The following is a 13,030-nucleotide window of genomic DNA, read 5'->3' on the forward strand; positions in this document are numbered from 1 at the left end:
GTCAGATGCAGGTTAAAGCTCCGTCAGATGCAGGTTAAAGCTCCATCAGATGCAGGTTAAAGCTCCATCAGATGCAGGTTAAAGCTCCGTCAGATGCAGGTTAAAGCTCCATCAGATGCAGGTTAAAGCTCCGTCAGATGCAGGTTAAAGCTCCGTCAGATGCAGGTTAAAGCTCCATCAGATGCAGGTTAAAGCTCCATCAGATGCAGGTTAAAGCTCCACCAGATGCAGCTTAAAGCTCCATCAGATGCAGGTTAAAGCTCCATCAGATGCAGGTTAAAGCTCCGTCAGACGCAGCTTAAAGCTCCGTCAGATGCAGGTTAAAGCTCTATCAGATGCAGGTTAAAGCTCCATCAGAAGCAGGTTAAAGCTCCATCAGACGCAGCTTAAAGCTCCGTCAGACGCAGGTTAAAGCTCCGTCAGATGCAGGTTAAAGCTCCGTCAGATGCAGCTTAAAGCTCCGTCAGATGCAGGTTAAAGCTCCATCAGATGCAGGTTAAAGCTCCATCAGACGCAGGTTAAAGCTCCATCAGATGCAGGTTAAAGCTCCATCAGATGCAGGTTAAAGCTCCGTCAGATGCAGCTTAAAGCTCCATCAGACGCAGGTTAAAGCTCCGTCAGACGCAGGTTAAAGCTCTGTCAGATGCAGGTTAAAGCTCCGTCAGATGCAGGTTAAAGCTCCGTCAGATGCAGCTTAAAGCTCCGTCAGATGCAGCTTAAAGCTCCATCAGACGCAGGTTAAAGCTCCATCAGATGCAGGTTAAAGCTCCGTCAGATGCAGCTTAAAGCTCCGTCAGATGCAGCTTAAAGCTCCATCAGATGCAGGTTAAAGCTCCATCAGACGCAGGTTAAAGCTCCATCAGATGCAGGTTAAAGCTCCATCAGATGCAGGTTAAAGCTCCGTCAGATGCAGCTTAAAGCTCCATCAGACGCAGGTTAAAGCTCCGTCAGACGCAGGTTAAAGCTCTGTCAGATGCAGGTTAAAGCTCCGTCAGATGCAGGTTAAAGCTCCGTCAGATGCAGGTTAAAGCTCCATCAGACGCAGGTTAAAGCTCCGTCAGACGCAGGTTAAAGCTCCTTCAGACGCAGGTTAAAGCTCCGTCAGATGCAGCTTAAAGCTCCGTCAGATGCAGGTTAAAGCTCCATCAGATGCAGGTTAAAGCTCCATCAGATGCAGGTTAAAGCTCCGTCAGATGCAGGTTAAAGCTCCATCAGATGCAGGTTAAAGCTCCATCAGATGCAGGTTAAAGCTCCATCAGATGCAGGTTAAAGCTCCGTCAGATGCAGCTTAAAGCTCCATCAGACGCAGGTTAAAGCTCCATCAGATGCAGGTTAAAGCTCCGTCAGATGCAGGTTAAAGCTCCATCAGACGCAGGTTAAAGCTCCATCAGATGCAGCTTAAAGCTCCGTCAGATGCAGGTTAAAGCTCCGTCAGATGCAGGTTAAAGCTCCATCAGACGCAGGTTAATGCTCCATCAGATGCAGCTTAAAGCTCCGTCAGATGCAGGCTAAAGCTCCGTCAGACGCAGGCTAAAGCTCCGTCAGATGCAGGTTAAAGCTCCGTCAGACGCAGGTTATAGCTCCATCAGACGCAGGTTAAAGCTCCATCAGACGCAGGTTAAAGCTGCAGGTTAAAGCTCCGTCAGATGCAGGTTAAAGCTCCGTCAGATGCAGCTTAAAGCTCCATCAGACGCAGGTTAAAGCTCTATCAGACGCAGGTTAAAGCTCCATCAGACGCAGGTTAAAGCTGCAGGTTAAAGCTCCGTCAGACGCAGGTTAAAGCTCTGTCAGATGCAGGTTAAAGCTCCATCAGATGCAGGTTAAAGCTCCATCAGATGCAGGTTAAAGCTCCATCAGATGCAGGTTAAAGCTCCGTCAGATGCAGGTTAAAGCTCCATCAGACGCAGGTTAATGCTCCATCAGATGCAGCTTAAAGCTCCGTCAGATGCAGGCTAAAGCTCCGTCAGACGCAGGCTAAAGCTCCGTCAGATGCAGGTTAAAGCTCCGTCAGACGCAGGTTATAGCTCCATCAGACGCAGGTTAAAGCTCCATCAGACGCAGGTTAAAGCTGCAGGTTAAAGCTCCGTCAGATGCAGGTTAAAGCTCCGTCAGATGCAGCTTAAAGCTCCATCAGACGCAGGTTAAAGCTCCGTCAGACGCAGGTTAAAGCTCTGTCAGATGCAGGTTAAAGCTCCGTCAGATGCAGCTTAAAGCTCCATCAGACGCAGGTTAAAGCTCCGTCAGACGCAGGTTAAAGCTGCAGGTTAAAGCTCCGTCAGATGCAGGTTAAAGCTCCATCAGATGCAGGTTAAAGCTCCGTCAGATGCAGCTTAAAGCTCCGTCAGACGCAGGCTAAAGCTCCGTCAGATGCAGGTTAAAGCTCCATCAGATGCAGGTTAAAGCTCCATCAGACGCAGGTTAAAGCTGCAGGTTAAAGCTCCATCAGATGCAGGTTAAAGCTCCGTCAGACGCAGGTTAAAGCTCCGTCAGATGCACACAATCAGAAGTTAAAACTTCTTAAGAACTCTTTAAAAAGTGCTCAGTTCCTGCTTTTCACCTGCTTTGGTCACTGGAGGCTTGAAGGTAAAACTTGTCAGATCCATACCTGCGATGCTGCTCACAGGCAGCGATGTAACTCGGTTAGTTTGTCTCTGAACACGCCTTAAAGCTGCTTCGCCTGTCCCACATGTCGTCTCACTCTGTTACACAAAGGTTTGTCAGTGGTTTGACCTGCTGTGGGTGTAGAATGAACCTGTAACTGTACTCCAGGTGATGGCGTCTGATGACCATCGCTTCCTGTCCAGCTCTCTGTACAGCTCAGGTGTCCTGGTGGCCTGGGACCCCGCCCCCTTCTCTTCGAACCTCACTCAGGTGAGATGGCATTTTGTTTGAACGTCATCCCTTCTGTTTTAACCCTTAAACGTCCGCAGTTGCCCTGAACTCTTCTCTCGGTATTTAAGCTCTCTGGTTTGGCTCCTTGATCCTTTTCTTCATCTAGTATAATCTCTGTATAACATCATCATTTTTCCAGCTCAGCTGCATTTTCTGTTTCCTTTCGTAAAGACTTCAGTTGTCATCTGTTGCCTATTTTTACCTCCATTACCATTCAGCAGTGGCATAACTCAGCCAAACATTCCTCAGATGAATAACATTAGTTCTGAAAATCACAGGAAATGAGCAGAGCTCTCAGACTCTGAGGGTGTATCGACTAAAGATGCTCCTTATTGCAGGTTTTTACATGTTTTCTGGCTTACATACAGTCATGAAATGGTGTATTATGGCCTTAACCATCACCCAACGCTGAGAAACAACAAGAGAACAGCATGTGTTGGTTTTTCATTCAGCTTTTTGCTCTCACATCACAGAGAGAGATAGGCAGGATTTCCTCTCAGGCAGTTTTCTTGTGCTCTGGGAGATAAGAGCGTTAAAAACTGAAGTTTTTAAGATCATAAGAGCGATCCATTTGTTCTTTTCGGAGCTTTGTTTTCAGCCTCCATAAAGTTTAGTTTCTGATGAGACTTCGATCTTTCCTCCGCAGTGGTACAACAGAACAGATTACCCCATCTTCACCCAGTACCAGAGGTACCGGAGGCTCCACCCGCAGCAGCCTTTCTACATCCTGCATCCTCGCTTTGAGTGGCAGGTCTGGCAGCGAATACAAGACAACATGGCCGAGCCGATCCAGAAGAACCCGCCGTCCTCCGGCCTCCTCGGTACCTACGCTGTAGATAAGAAAAGGCTTTTCTTCATGTAGAAATTTAAATCTGATGAAGAATTCTCCAACATTAACACATTCTTCTGTGAACAAACAGTTAAAAAAGGTCTGGATCCATTAGCTTATCTTAAACGTTTATCTGAGTTTGGGTCGGGGGGCTAACAGGTCCAGGAGAGAAACCCACACATCCCTCTCCCCAGGGACACTCTGCAGCTCCTGCTGCAGGATCCCAAGGCTTTCCCTTCTCTGGCGAGTTCTAGTTCTGACCCGGGGGCTGTTCCCAGTTGGACGTGACTGAAAAACCTTCAAAGGGAGGCGACCAGCTGACTCCTTTCTCTGTGGAGGAGCAGCGGCTCTACTCCAAGCTCCCTCCAGATGGTGGAGCTGCTCCCTCCAGATGGTGGAGCTCCTCCCTCTGGATGGTAGAGCTCCCCCCCCCCCCCCCAGATGATGGAGCTCCTCCCTCCAGATGTTGGAGCTCCTCCTCCATATGGTGGAGCTCCTCCCTTCGGATGTTGGAGCTCCTCCCCCCCGGATGGTGGAGCTCCTCCTCCCGGATGGTGGAGCTCCTCCCCCTGGATGTTGGAGCTCCTCCCCCCGGATGTTGGAGCTCCTCCCCCTGCATGGTGGAGCTCCTCCTCCCGGATGGTGGAGCTCCTCCCCCTGGATGATGTAGCCCCTCCTCCATATGGTGGAGCTCCTCCCTCCCGGATGTTGGAGCTCCTCCCCCATATGGTGGAGCTCCTCCCTCCCGGATGGTGGAGCTCCTCCCTTCGGATGTTGGAGCTCCTCCCCCATATGGTGGAGCTCCTCCCTCCGGATGTTGGAGCTCCTCCTCCATATGGTGTAGCTCCTCCTCCATATGGTGGAGCTCCTCCCTTCGGATGTTGGAGCTCCTCCCCCATATGGTGGAGCTCCTCCCTCCCGGATGGTGGAGCTCCTCCCTTCGGATGTTGGAGCTCCTCCCCCATATGGTGGAGCTCCTCCCTCCGGATGTTGGAGCTCCTCCTCCATATGGTGTAGCTCCTCCCTTCGGATGTTGGAGCTCCTCCCCCCCGGATGGTGGAGCTCCTCCTCCCGGATGGTGGAGCTCCTCCCCCTGGATGTTGGAGCTCCTCCTCCCGGATGGTGGAGCTCCTCCCCCTGGATGATGTAGCCCCTCCTCCATATGGTGGAGCTCCTCCCTCCTGATGGTGGAGCTCCTCCCCCTATCTCTAAGGCTGAGCCCCGCCCCCCTCTGAAGGAAACTCATTTCAGCTGCTTGTATCCACGACCTCCTTCTTTGGGTCAGAACCCAGATCTGTGACCTCAGGTGAGGGTTGGAACAAAGATGGAGCAGGAACCTGAAAGCTTCTCCTTCCGGCTCAGCTTCACCAAACGGACCGGAGCAGCGCCCTCATTACTGCTGACGAAGCCCCGATCCGTCTGTCCATCTCTGATCCAACTCACCATCACTGAGAACCAGGTCCAGAGATGCTGAAACTGCTCCACTTTTTAATAGATATAAACAGAACGATCCAAGTCCAGGAGCTCGAAGGTGGTTGGAAGCTGTGTGGAAGTTTTCGGGGTGAATACCTCCAGAAGGCACTTTACTTAGTAAGGGAACAAACAAGAGGACTTAGACATTATTCTAAAATATATCTCCACTAAAAGTCCAACAAGTCTGATGGTGCATAGATAAATAATGCATCATTTTTAGCCTAAAGAAGGCAGCAGGTTGGGTTTTAAAAGCAGATAAAAGGACCTTCGGAGGGGAATTTGTTCACTTCTTTTGCTGGACAAACGATGGAAGTTAAGCTATGGTTAGTTAAGCTAATCCATCATAAGAGAACAATGAAGAAGTAATTTTGTCCTCCTGCAGGCACCGTCCTGATGATGTCGCTGTGCGAGGTGGTGCGCGTCTACGAGTTCCTGCCATCCCGGAGGAAGACGGAGCTCTGCCATTACTACCAGCGTTTCTACGACGCCGCCTGCACGCTCGGCGCCTACCACCCCCTGCTGTACGAGAAGAACCTGGTCAAACGGATGAACCAGGGCTCCGACCGCGACATCTTCACCCACGGACGCGTCACGCTGCCTGGGTTCAGCGTGATGAACTGCACCCAGGCCCCCAAAGGAGGGCCCGACCGCTGAATGGCACACATGAGCAAGCTGAACCCTGCATGAAGAACGAGGACAGACGCATGAAACCCTCACACTCACTGCCGAACCTAAAACAGAAGGAGCATTTAATGTTGTTCACACACGTTTGTCACAGCACACACACTGGAGTACAACCAGCTGCTAGCTGAGCCTGCTTCGTGCAGAATTATACACCGATAAGGACGTTCCCTTCAGAGTCACCGCTGAGTCTCTGAAGGACCGTCCTGCTCCTCAGTAAGATTCCCACGCACTCCACATTACTGCCAAACGTTGTCTGGAAGAGTTTAGAGGACACAAAGGACTTTAAAATGCCTGAAAATGTTGATTATTTCATACGAAACTGACAAAAAGGTTCAATTCGTGTAACTCTCAGTTTATTAAGGATGACACACATTGAAGCACACTTACAACCGTTCAGCAGGCTGCTTCCTCTGGTTTATTTATGGTGATTTATTCTACGTTGTTCATGAAATTCACAGAAAAAGAGCCCAAAGTGACTTAAAGTAAGTTACAGGGTGCTTAGAAGCAAAACTGACGATTAAAGTAAAGAGATATGAAAATGAGCTTCTGCACTCATCAGAGTCAGTCGGTGTAGATATATGTAGCTCTAAATGCTCTCGCTTCCCTTCTTTGTTCCTCATAACTTCCTGCTGGAGACAGAAATCTTTAAAACGTCTCGGAGTTGTTTAGTTTTATTTATGAGGAAGAAAAGTTCAGGACAGGAACGAGTTTCGACCCGATCGGACGGTGGTTCCCGCAGCAGATTGACCCTCATTTGCACCGATCCTTTGCTGTTCCACTCACCAGCTCTTGCATGACTGAATGTCCATAAACTTATGCTGTAACTGTGTCTTCGGCAAGTTTAAGACCTGATGGGTTGCTTTTGTGAATGTCAGTAAAGCAAAGTACTGCGTTTATGGACTAAAATCAGGGGCCTGGTCCTTCAGTTCAATGCTGGCTTTGAACTCTCCAACATTCGAGAGATTTGGGAAATGAAAAGTCTCACAAAACTCCATATTTCAGGTTGACCAGCGCCAATATCCCAAAAACCTGATGGCACGTTACAGGCTGCTTTCCTATTATGACTCATTTCCCTCAAAGAAGGAGCAGAGCTGGCATGACGCAAGGAGCCACAGTACATACATCCCCAGAAAATGCACCAGGTTGTCCTTTTAGGTCTTAAACTTGATCCAGAATTGATTAATTGGACTTATTTATTCCAACTCATCCACACTGCCACGGTCTAAATGGCGAAATGAGAGCACAGGCCACCACAAAGACCTGCACAGAGTACTTTTAACATGTGAGAATACCACTTCCATTTTGGTCTTTACACTAAAAAGTTGTTGTTTGGTTGAGTTGTTTCTGTTTGAGCCCTTCTTTAAGATGCTTTAGTGTCTTAAAAAAGAGTCATTTGTGGTTTTTCAGTTGTTACGCAGCAGGTGTGCATCGGGTTTGTACTTCCCTGTGAATATCGTTCCCCTCAGTGTGGTCATTCAGTTCTCTTTTTCATATTTTCAGGGCCTGTGTTGTAGTTTTGGGGACATTTTACAGCTGGAAAGCTCTTCCTCAATCAGCAGAATCGTGAAAGAGTTTGAAAGATCTAAAATGTTTCACAGTCGAGAACAAACAAACCATAGGTTTACTAAAATATCACATCAACAACCTCAGAATGGAAGTTTAAGTTTCAAACAGGAAGTAGAGCCCCGTCTGCTCTGATTGGTTGGCTCTGATCAGGACCCGCCCACAATTCTGTTTCTTCCAATGAAATTTGAGAAACTGTCGAATTGGACACAAACTCCAGTGTACAAAATCTTACAATAGATTCTAATTGTTCTTGGCGTCATATTTTTCTATCTTTCCTTATTTTGATGCTCTAAAAGAAATTTGGAGCCGTACACACGAGCACTTTGTCCATTTATTTCAGGCGGATCATCCAACATGTGCGAAACTCTGCCTTTCTTTTCATTTTGTTTTCTTTGGCCTCGTAATTAGTCGCGTGTTGAATGTTATATAAAGTTATACTTTGGAAGTTGAATAAACAAAGTAGTGAACAGTAGATCGCTACGTTTTCAGAACATTCAAGGGAAAACTTTATGGTCTGCAGGTGTTGAAATGATGGGAAACTACTACAGAGTTTATGTTATCAAGCAGAACAACCTACTTCTCTTTGAGTGTTAAGAGTTGTTGAGTAGCTGTCATCTAATCAGACTTCTCCTAAATGCGTACTAAACATTATTTAGTAGTTGTGTCGTAGGGGAGACCAGCTTTATGAGGTTGGCACATGTTCATTTTAGGAAGGAATTCCAGTGTAAGCCGGCTACTTGTTGATTGGTGTTCCTTCCAAGTTGAGACCAGGTCACCTTCGCTCTTCCTCACGGTCAAAGGCCTGTTGCAGAACCTGGTGTTTTGGCTCAAGAACCTGGTGTTTTGGCTCAAGAACCTGGTGTTTTGGCTCAAGAACCTGGTGTTTTGGCTCAAGAACCTGGTGTTTTGGCTCAAGAACCTGGTGTTTTAGCTCAAGAACCTGGTGTTTTGGCTCAAGAACCTCGTGTTTTGGCTCAAGAACCTGGTGTTTTGGCTCATTGTCCTGCTGAAAAACTGATGATGGTCCAACTGGTCTCACACCAGATATTGTAGCAGTCGTGCTTGTTTATTGTTGCCTTGAAATGTGCTGAAACCCGCCCCTCTGCCCACCCCAAACCATCAAATCACACGTGTGCAGATAAGTCTCGACGGGTCTAATTTGAGAAGCAGTTAATCGTTAATTTCTCTCATTAAGGAAGCAGAACCAGAAATGATAGATTAACCGAGGTATTTGGAATAACCCAGAGCTCTCAGTGTCTCAGATGACTGACATCTTTATACTTTCCCACCTCACTAAACTGTTTTATCTCAGAAAACATTGCTCAGTCCTCCTCCAACATCGCAGTCCTGTAACATCTTGTTTTCTGTAATCTCTGAATAATGGTGGTGTTTCTTATCTCTGCTAGAGTTTTCATTTCAATAAGCAGTCACACAAACTGCAGCTCAGAGAAAACTGTTCATCTGAACCAGACTTTTGACAACTAAGGTGCCAACAAAGTCGTCTTGTCATTAGGTTTTTCCAGTTTTATGCAACTTGCACATGGAATTATCATGACAGAGCAACACTTAAACAAGGGGAGAAGGTTGGCCTGCCTGCGTGTAGCCAGCTTTGTAACAGATGTTAACAGATGTATGAACCACTTTACTTTTACTCTGTATGTTATCCAGCTCCCCATCATTTCACTACCAGTGTGGGCTAATATGATCAGGATTATTAGATTGTTCACTACTCTGTTTCGCTCCAGTATTCACCAAAGTAACTCCTGAATTACAGTATTTTATTGTAAGTTTGTTTCCTTCTGGGACAACTACTTCTTCTACTGATTTACAGCCACTAGCAACGTAGCCTGCACCAGCTCCTCAACTAATTTATTCATTTCAAATCAGACAAAAGTCTGATTTATTATTTTGGGGGCTTCTTTTTGTGGCTTTTCAAAAGATGGCGTCAGATTTTCTTTGTTCGTGACATTAAAACTTACTGTTGAGTAGGGAAGAGCTGCAGTGGACCAGAGGACCGATGCACGGAAAAAGGATTCAGAGACTCTGGATCTGGTCACGCAGTCCATTGTATTTAGGAACCCAGAAGTAGCTGAGCAGCAGCCATGAAATGATCTGCTCCAATCCTCCTAATCTCCCTCAGAAAGAAGCTCCAATTCTTCCTTTAAGTTCTTCTGAAGTATAAGATGCACTGTCCCTAACTCCACTCTTGAAATGCTTTTGCAGCGATGCTTGACCTTGTTTTACATTTCTGAAATTTTCTTTCCTTTTTTAACCACAAAACTTGATTATAAAGTAATATTCTAATGTCTCTGATGTATTGTATAATCTTCCTGTAACAATGTGATAAGACTGCAATAGTTTAAGTATCTAAAGCACTGTTTGTAGAATATTTATTGAACATTTGTAGTTTCAGAGCCATATCACAGTTTAAGTGTGGCTGAATTGCAGCGTGGTCGTCCTTTCCCACCGTCCCTTGACACGATGACATATTCCAGGTCAAGAAAAAGAGCTCAGCAAAAGACAGAGAAGGTCTCTTTTTATTATTCGACCGGGCCCTTTAGTTTCCCTGCATGGTTCTGTGTCCTCTCTCTGGTGCTCGGCACCACTTTGCAAACACAAGCTTTTGTAGCTTCATGCTGCCACCTGGTGGAAGTAAAACTCCAGTCTGCTAACATATGCATGGCTGTTCTGTTTGCAGTGTTACCACAGTGAAGAGCAAGCCCCTGGGCATTATTACTTTCTTTCTATTAATACTGATGCATGCGATAAATCTGTACTTTTCTCCAAACAAGTGTAGCAACAGGAGAAGGTGAGAATAAACTCTGTTAGACAGTAACTACGTGGTACTAATGCAGCTCATTGTTTTTCTCCACTTGTTTTATCAGCATGACCATGTGGATTTTTGGAGGCTGGATTTGAAAGGATTTGATTTTGTCAGGTGGACAAACTGGTTTGATTTTTTAAAACATACAGAAACCCACACTGACTGTCAACAACGCAACATGCTGACAAAAAGCTAAGAAATTGCAGCTAACATCTTGAATAGAGCCATCTACTTATCGAGCTTCTGTCTCTTTAAGGTCTCACCCTCCCAAAAATGCCCGCTGTCATCTGATTGGCTGACATCTGATTGGCTGTCATCTGATTGGCTGTCATCTGATTGGCTGACATCTGATTGGCTGTCATATGATTGGCTGACATCTGATTGGCTGTCATCTGATTGGCTGACATCTGATTGGCTGTCATATGATTGGCTGACATCTGATTGGCTGACATCTGATTGGCTGTCATCTGATTGGCTGTCATCTGATTGGCTGACATCTGATTGGCTGTCACCTGATTGGCTGACATCTGGAAGCCTCCCAAGGCTGCACTGTGAGCTTGTTGTCCCTGTAGCTTGTAACAGTAGAAAGAAGCTACTTTAAAACATGCTGGAGCTAATTTTTTTTTATCTTTCAAATACAAGAGAAGCTGAAGAAGAGGGTTAATTAGTGAATTAGCTGTAGCAAATGCTGTCTCAACGGCTAACTGTAACTCGACACTATGTAGTGAGTGCAGTTTGGTTTTTACATGCTATTAATTGTAACCTTTACTTTAAAAAAAACAACAATCTATGCCAGTTAATTTTAATTTGGTTTGGTGAAACGTGGTGAGAGCTTTCTGAAAGCTAACGCTAACGTTTCTGAGGCTGAGTGAATCCAAGCTTAACTCTTTCAAAATGACTCATCTATTTTTCTAAACGCTTTAGTTACCAGGACTTCATTTTTTATTCAGCAGGCAAACACTTGAATAATTGACGTTATTACATTTCAGATGAAAACGAGTACATTTTCTACCTATGCAGCCGCACTCTTATTCCCAATCAGCAAACATTCGTGTTCGGTGCACGTTTTCCCTCTGCTTCGCCCTCATCTTCTCACCTTCCAAGGGGGTTGGTTTTCAAACTTTTAAATAAAGTATTAAGTGGTTAATGTAGTTTCAAATTCTTTCTTTATTTTGTTTGATGTATTTTCCTCTTCAGGCTTCTTGTGATATGAACAGAAATGCAAAAGAAAGTAATTTAAGATGCAGGCTTGAAGGACTTTTCATGTTGTCCAGATTTATTTTTCCTCTTTTTGGTGATTTTATTATGTATAACTGATGTATAGAAGCACCCCATCTGATCCTGTTTGAGTAAAAATGTTCTTTTAATGCCAAACAGCAAAAAGTTGAAGTGTATATACCAAATGCAGATTGCTAAGTCAAAGCCTGAGTCTAAATTATTACCTGACATTCTTTATAAATGTGTTGCAGGCTGAAATGTAGAACATGTGTACAAACGTGAGGTTTGGTATCCTTTGTAAGAACCTGACATGGATTTAAGTCTCACAACATGATTAAACAGAAGTAATGGAAATATTTTGGTTGTATTTATGTAACTAACACCTGCTTGTTCCATGTTGGCAGCATTAATTAGCAGTTATAGTTCAGCTCTCCTGATTTATCTGAATGTAAATGTTTGCAAAAGTGCCCTTAGCAGGTAGACAGTTTTAGCTTTTAGCTAAATATTTTAACAATAGATTGAAGTATAAATGAGTACTTTGTTTTGTTGATTTATAAAGGTTAGCTTTGCAGACTATGACTAAGACTCCTTCTAAACTGAGTGATATGTTCCAGTGAGGATGAATCTCAACAGACCGCCATAGTATTGCTCAAGAGCTCAACAAAGGTAGGCATTTTTCAGCTTTTGAAGAAATATCCTCACAACATAAAAGACTGGATAAAACTTTGATGATTGTGGTGCTGAGAGGACAAACCCGATCACTGCACTCATTTAGCAACTAACTCCCGAAGATAAAATGGTAAATATAATGGCTAGCAGATGATGGACTGGCTTCAAACTGGGTAAAGTTACCACGTTCCCATTTCAGCCCATTAATATGGGAGATCCTTCTCCTTCTTGCAATATAATTATGAGTATGTAGGTATTGTCAGGTTAATGTTAGCATATGGCTCTTAGAGAGTCTTGCAGATTGACTGTACACTCTATGGCTGTTGCTTTTTTCCAAAAACCAAGGGATTCTGAGACAAATATTTGATTCTTCAAATGTATTTGAATGTTGCTGTTCTTCTCCAGGCGTTGCTCCAACTTCCTCCTCCAGCTGTCCTTACATATTCTCATGCTGTCAGGGAAGGAAAAGAAAAGGTAACTGCTTATATTCAGGTAGTCGACTGACCTCATTTATTGGAGTTAAAGCTCATAAAAAGATTCCAATTGTGAAGACACATGAGTCTGGGTACCTGGTCAGGTGATTATTCTCATTTGTTATCATCAGAGGACAGTCACATGGTTTGTTGTTATCATTATAGTTTGACATGTTTGGCTTCTTCACAGTGTTTTTATTTTTATTTAATTTTATTTACTTATTCTATCTTATTTTCAAGATACTCAGATAATCTATTTTAATTATACCATAATTCAAATTTTACATGAAATGACCTAAAAATGTTTGGAGTAACACTGACAGGCTGATCAATAAATATTTTTGATAAATTCAATCATGAAAGCAGAAATTAATTAAACAATAAATAAATAGAATAATTGAA

General features: G+C 44.6%; 1 protein-coding gene across 1 annotated transcript in view; it reads left to right on the top strand.

Annotated features, from left to right (window-relative positions):
- The window catches only part of st6gal1 (ST6 beta-galactosamide alpha-2,6-sialyltranferase 1), a 28,544-nt gene extending 22,690 nt beyond the window's left edge, over nt 1-5,854 (top strand). Inside the window, exons 7-9 of the mRNA XM_072375615.1 lie at nt 2,770-2,871; nt 3,539-3,713; nt 5,577-5,854. Of these exons, the coding sequence (XP_072231716.1) occupies nt 2,770-2,871; nt 3,539-3,713; nt 5,577-5,848 (549 nt within the window). The 3' untranslated portion in view covers nt 5,849-5,854. The remainder of the gene's footprint in view (nt 1-2,769; nt 2,872-3,538; nt 3,714-5,576) is intronic.
- Nucleotides 5,855-13,030: the final 7,176 nt, after the last annotated feature.

This window comes from Leuresthes tenuis, unplaced genomic scaffold (assembly GCF_036924035.1).
Source record: "Leuresthes tenuis unplaced genomic scaffold, fLeuTen1.0.hap1 SCAF_21, whole genome shotgun sequence".
Taxonomy (NCBI): domain Eukaryota; kingdom Metazoa; phylum Chordata; class Actinopteri; order Atheriniformes; family Atherinopsidae; genus Leuresthes; species Leuresthes tenuis.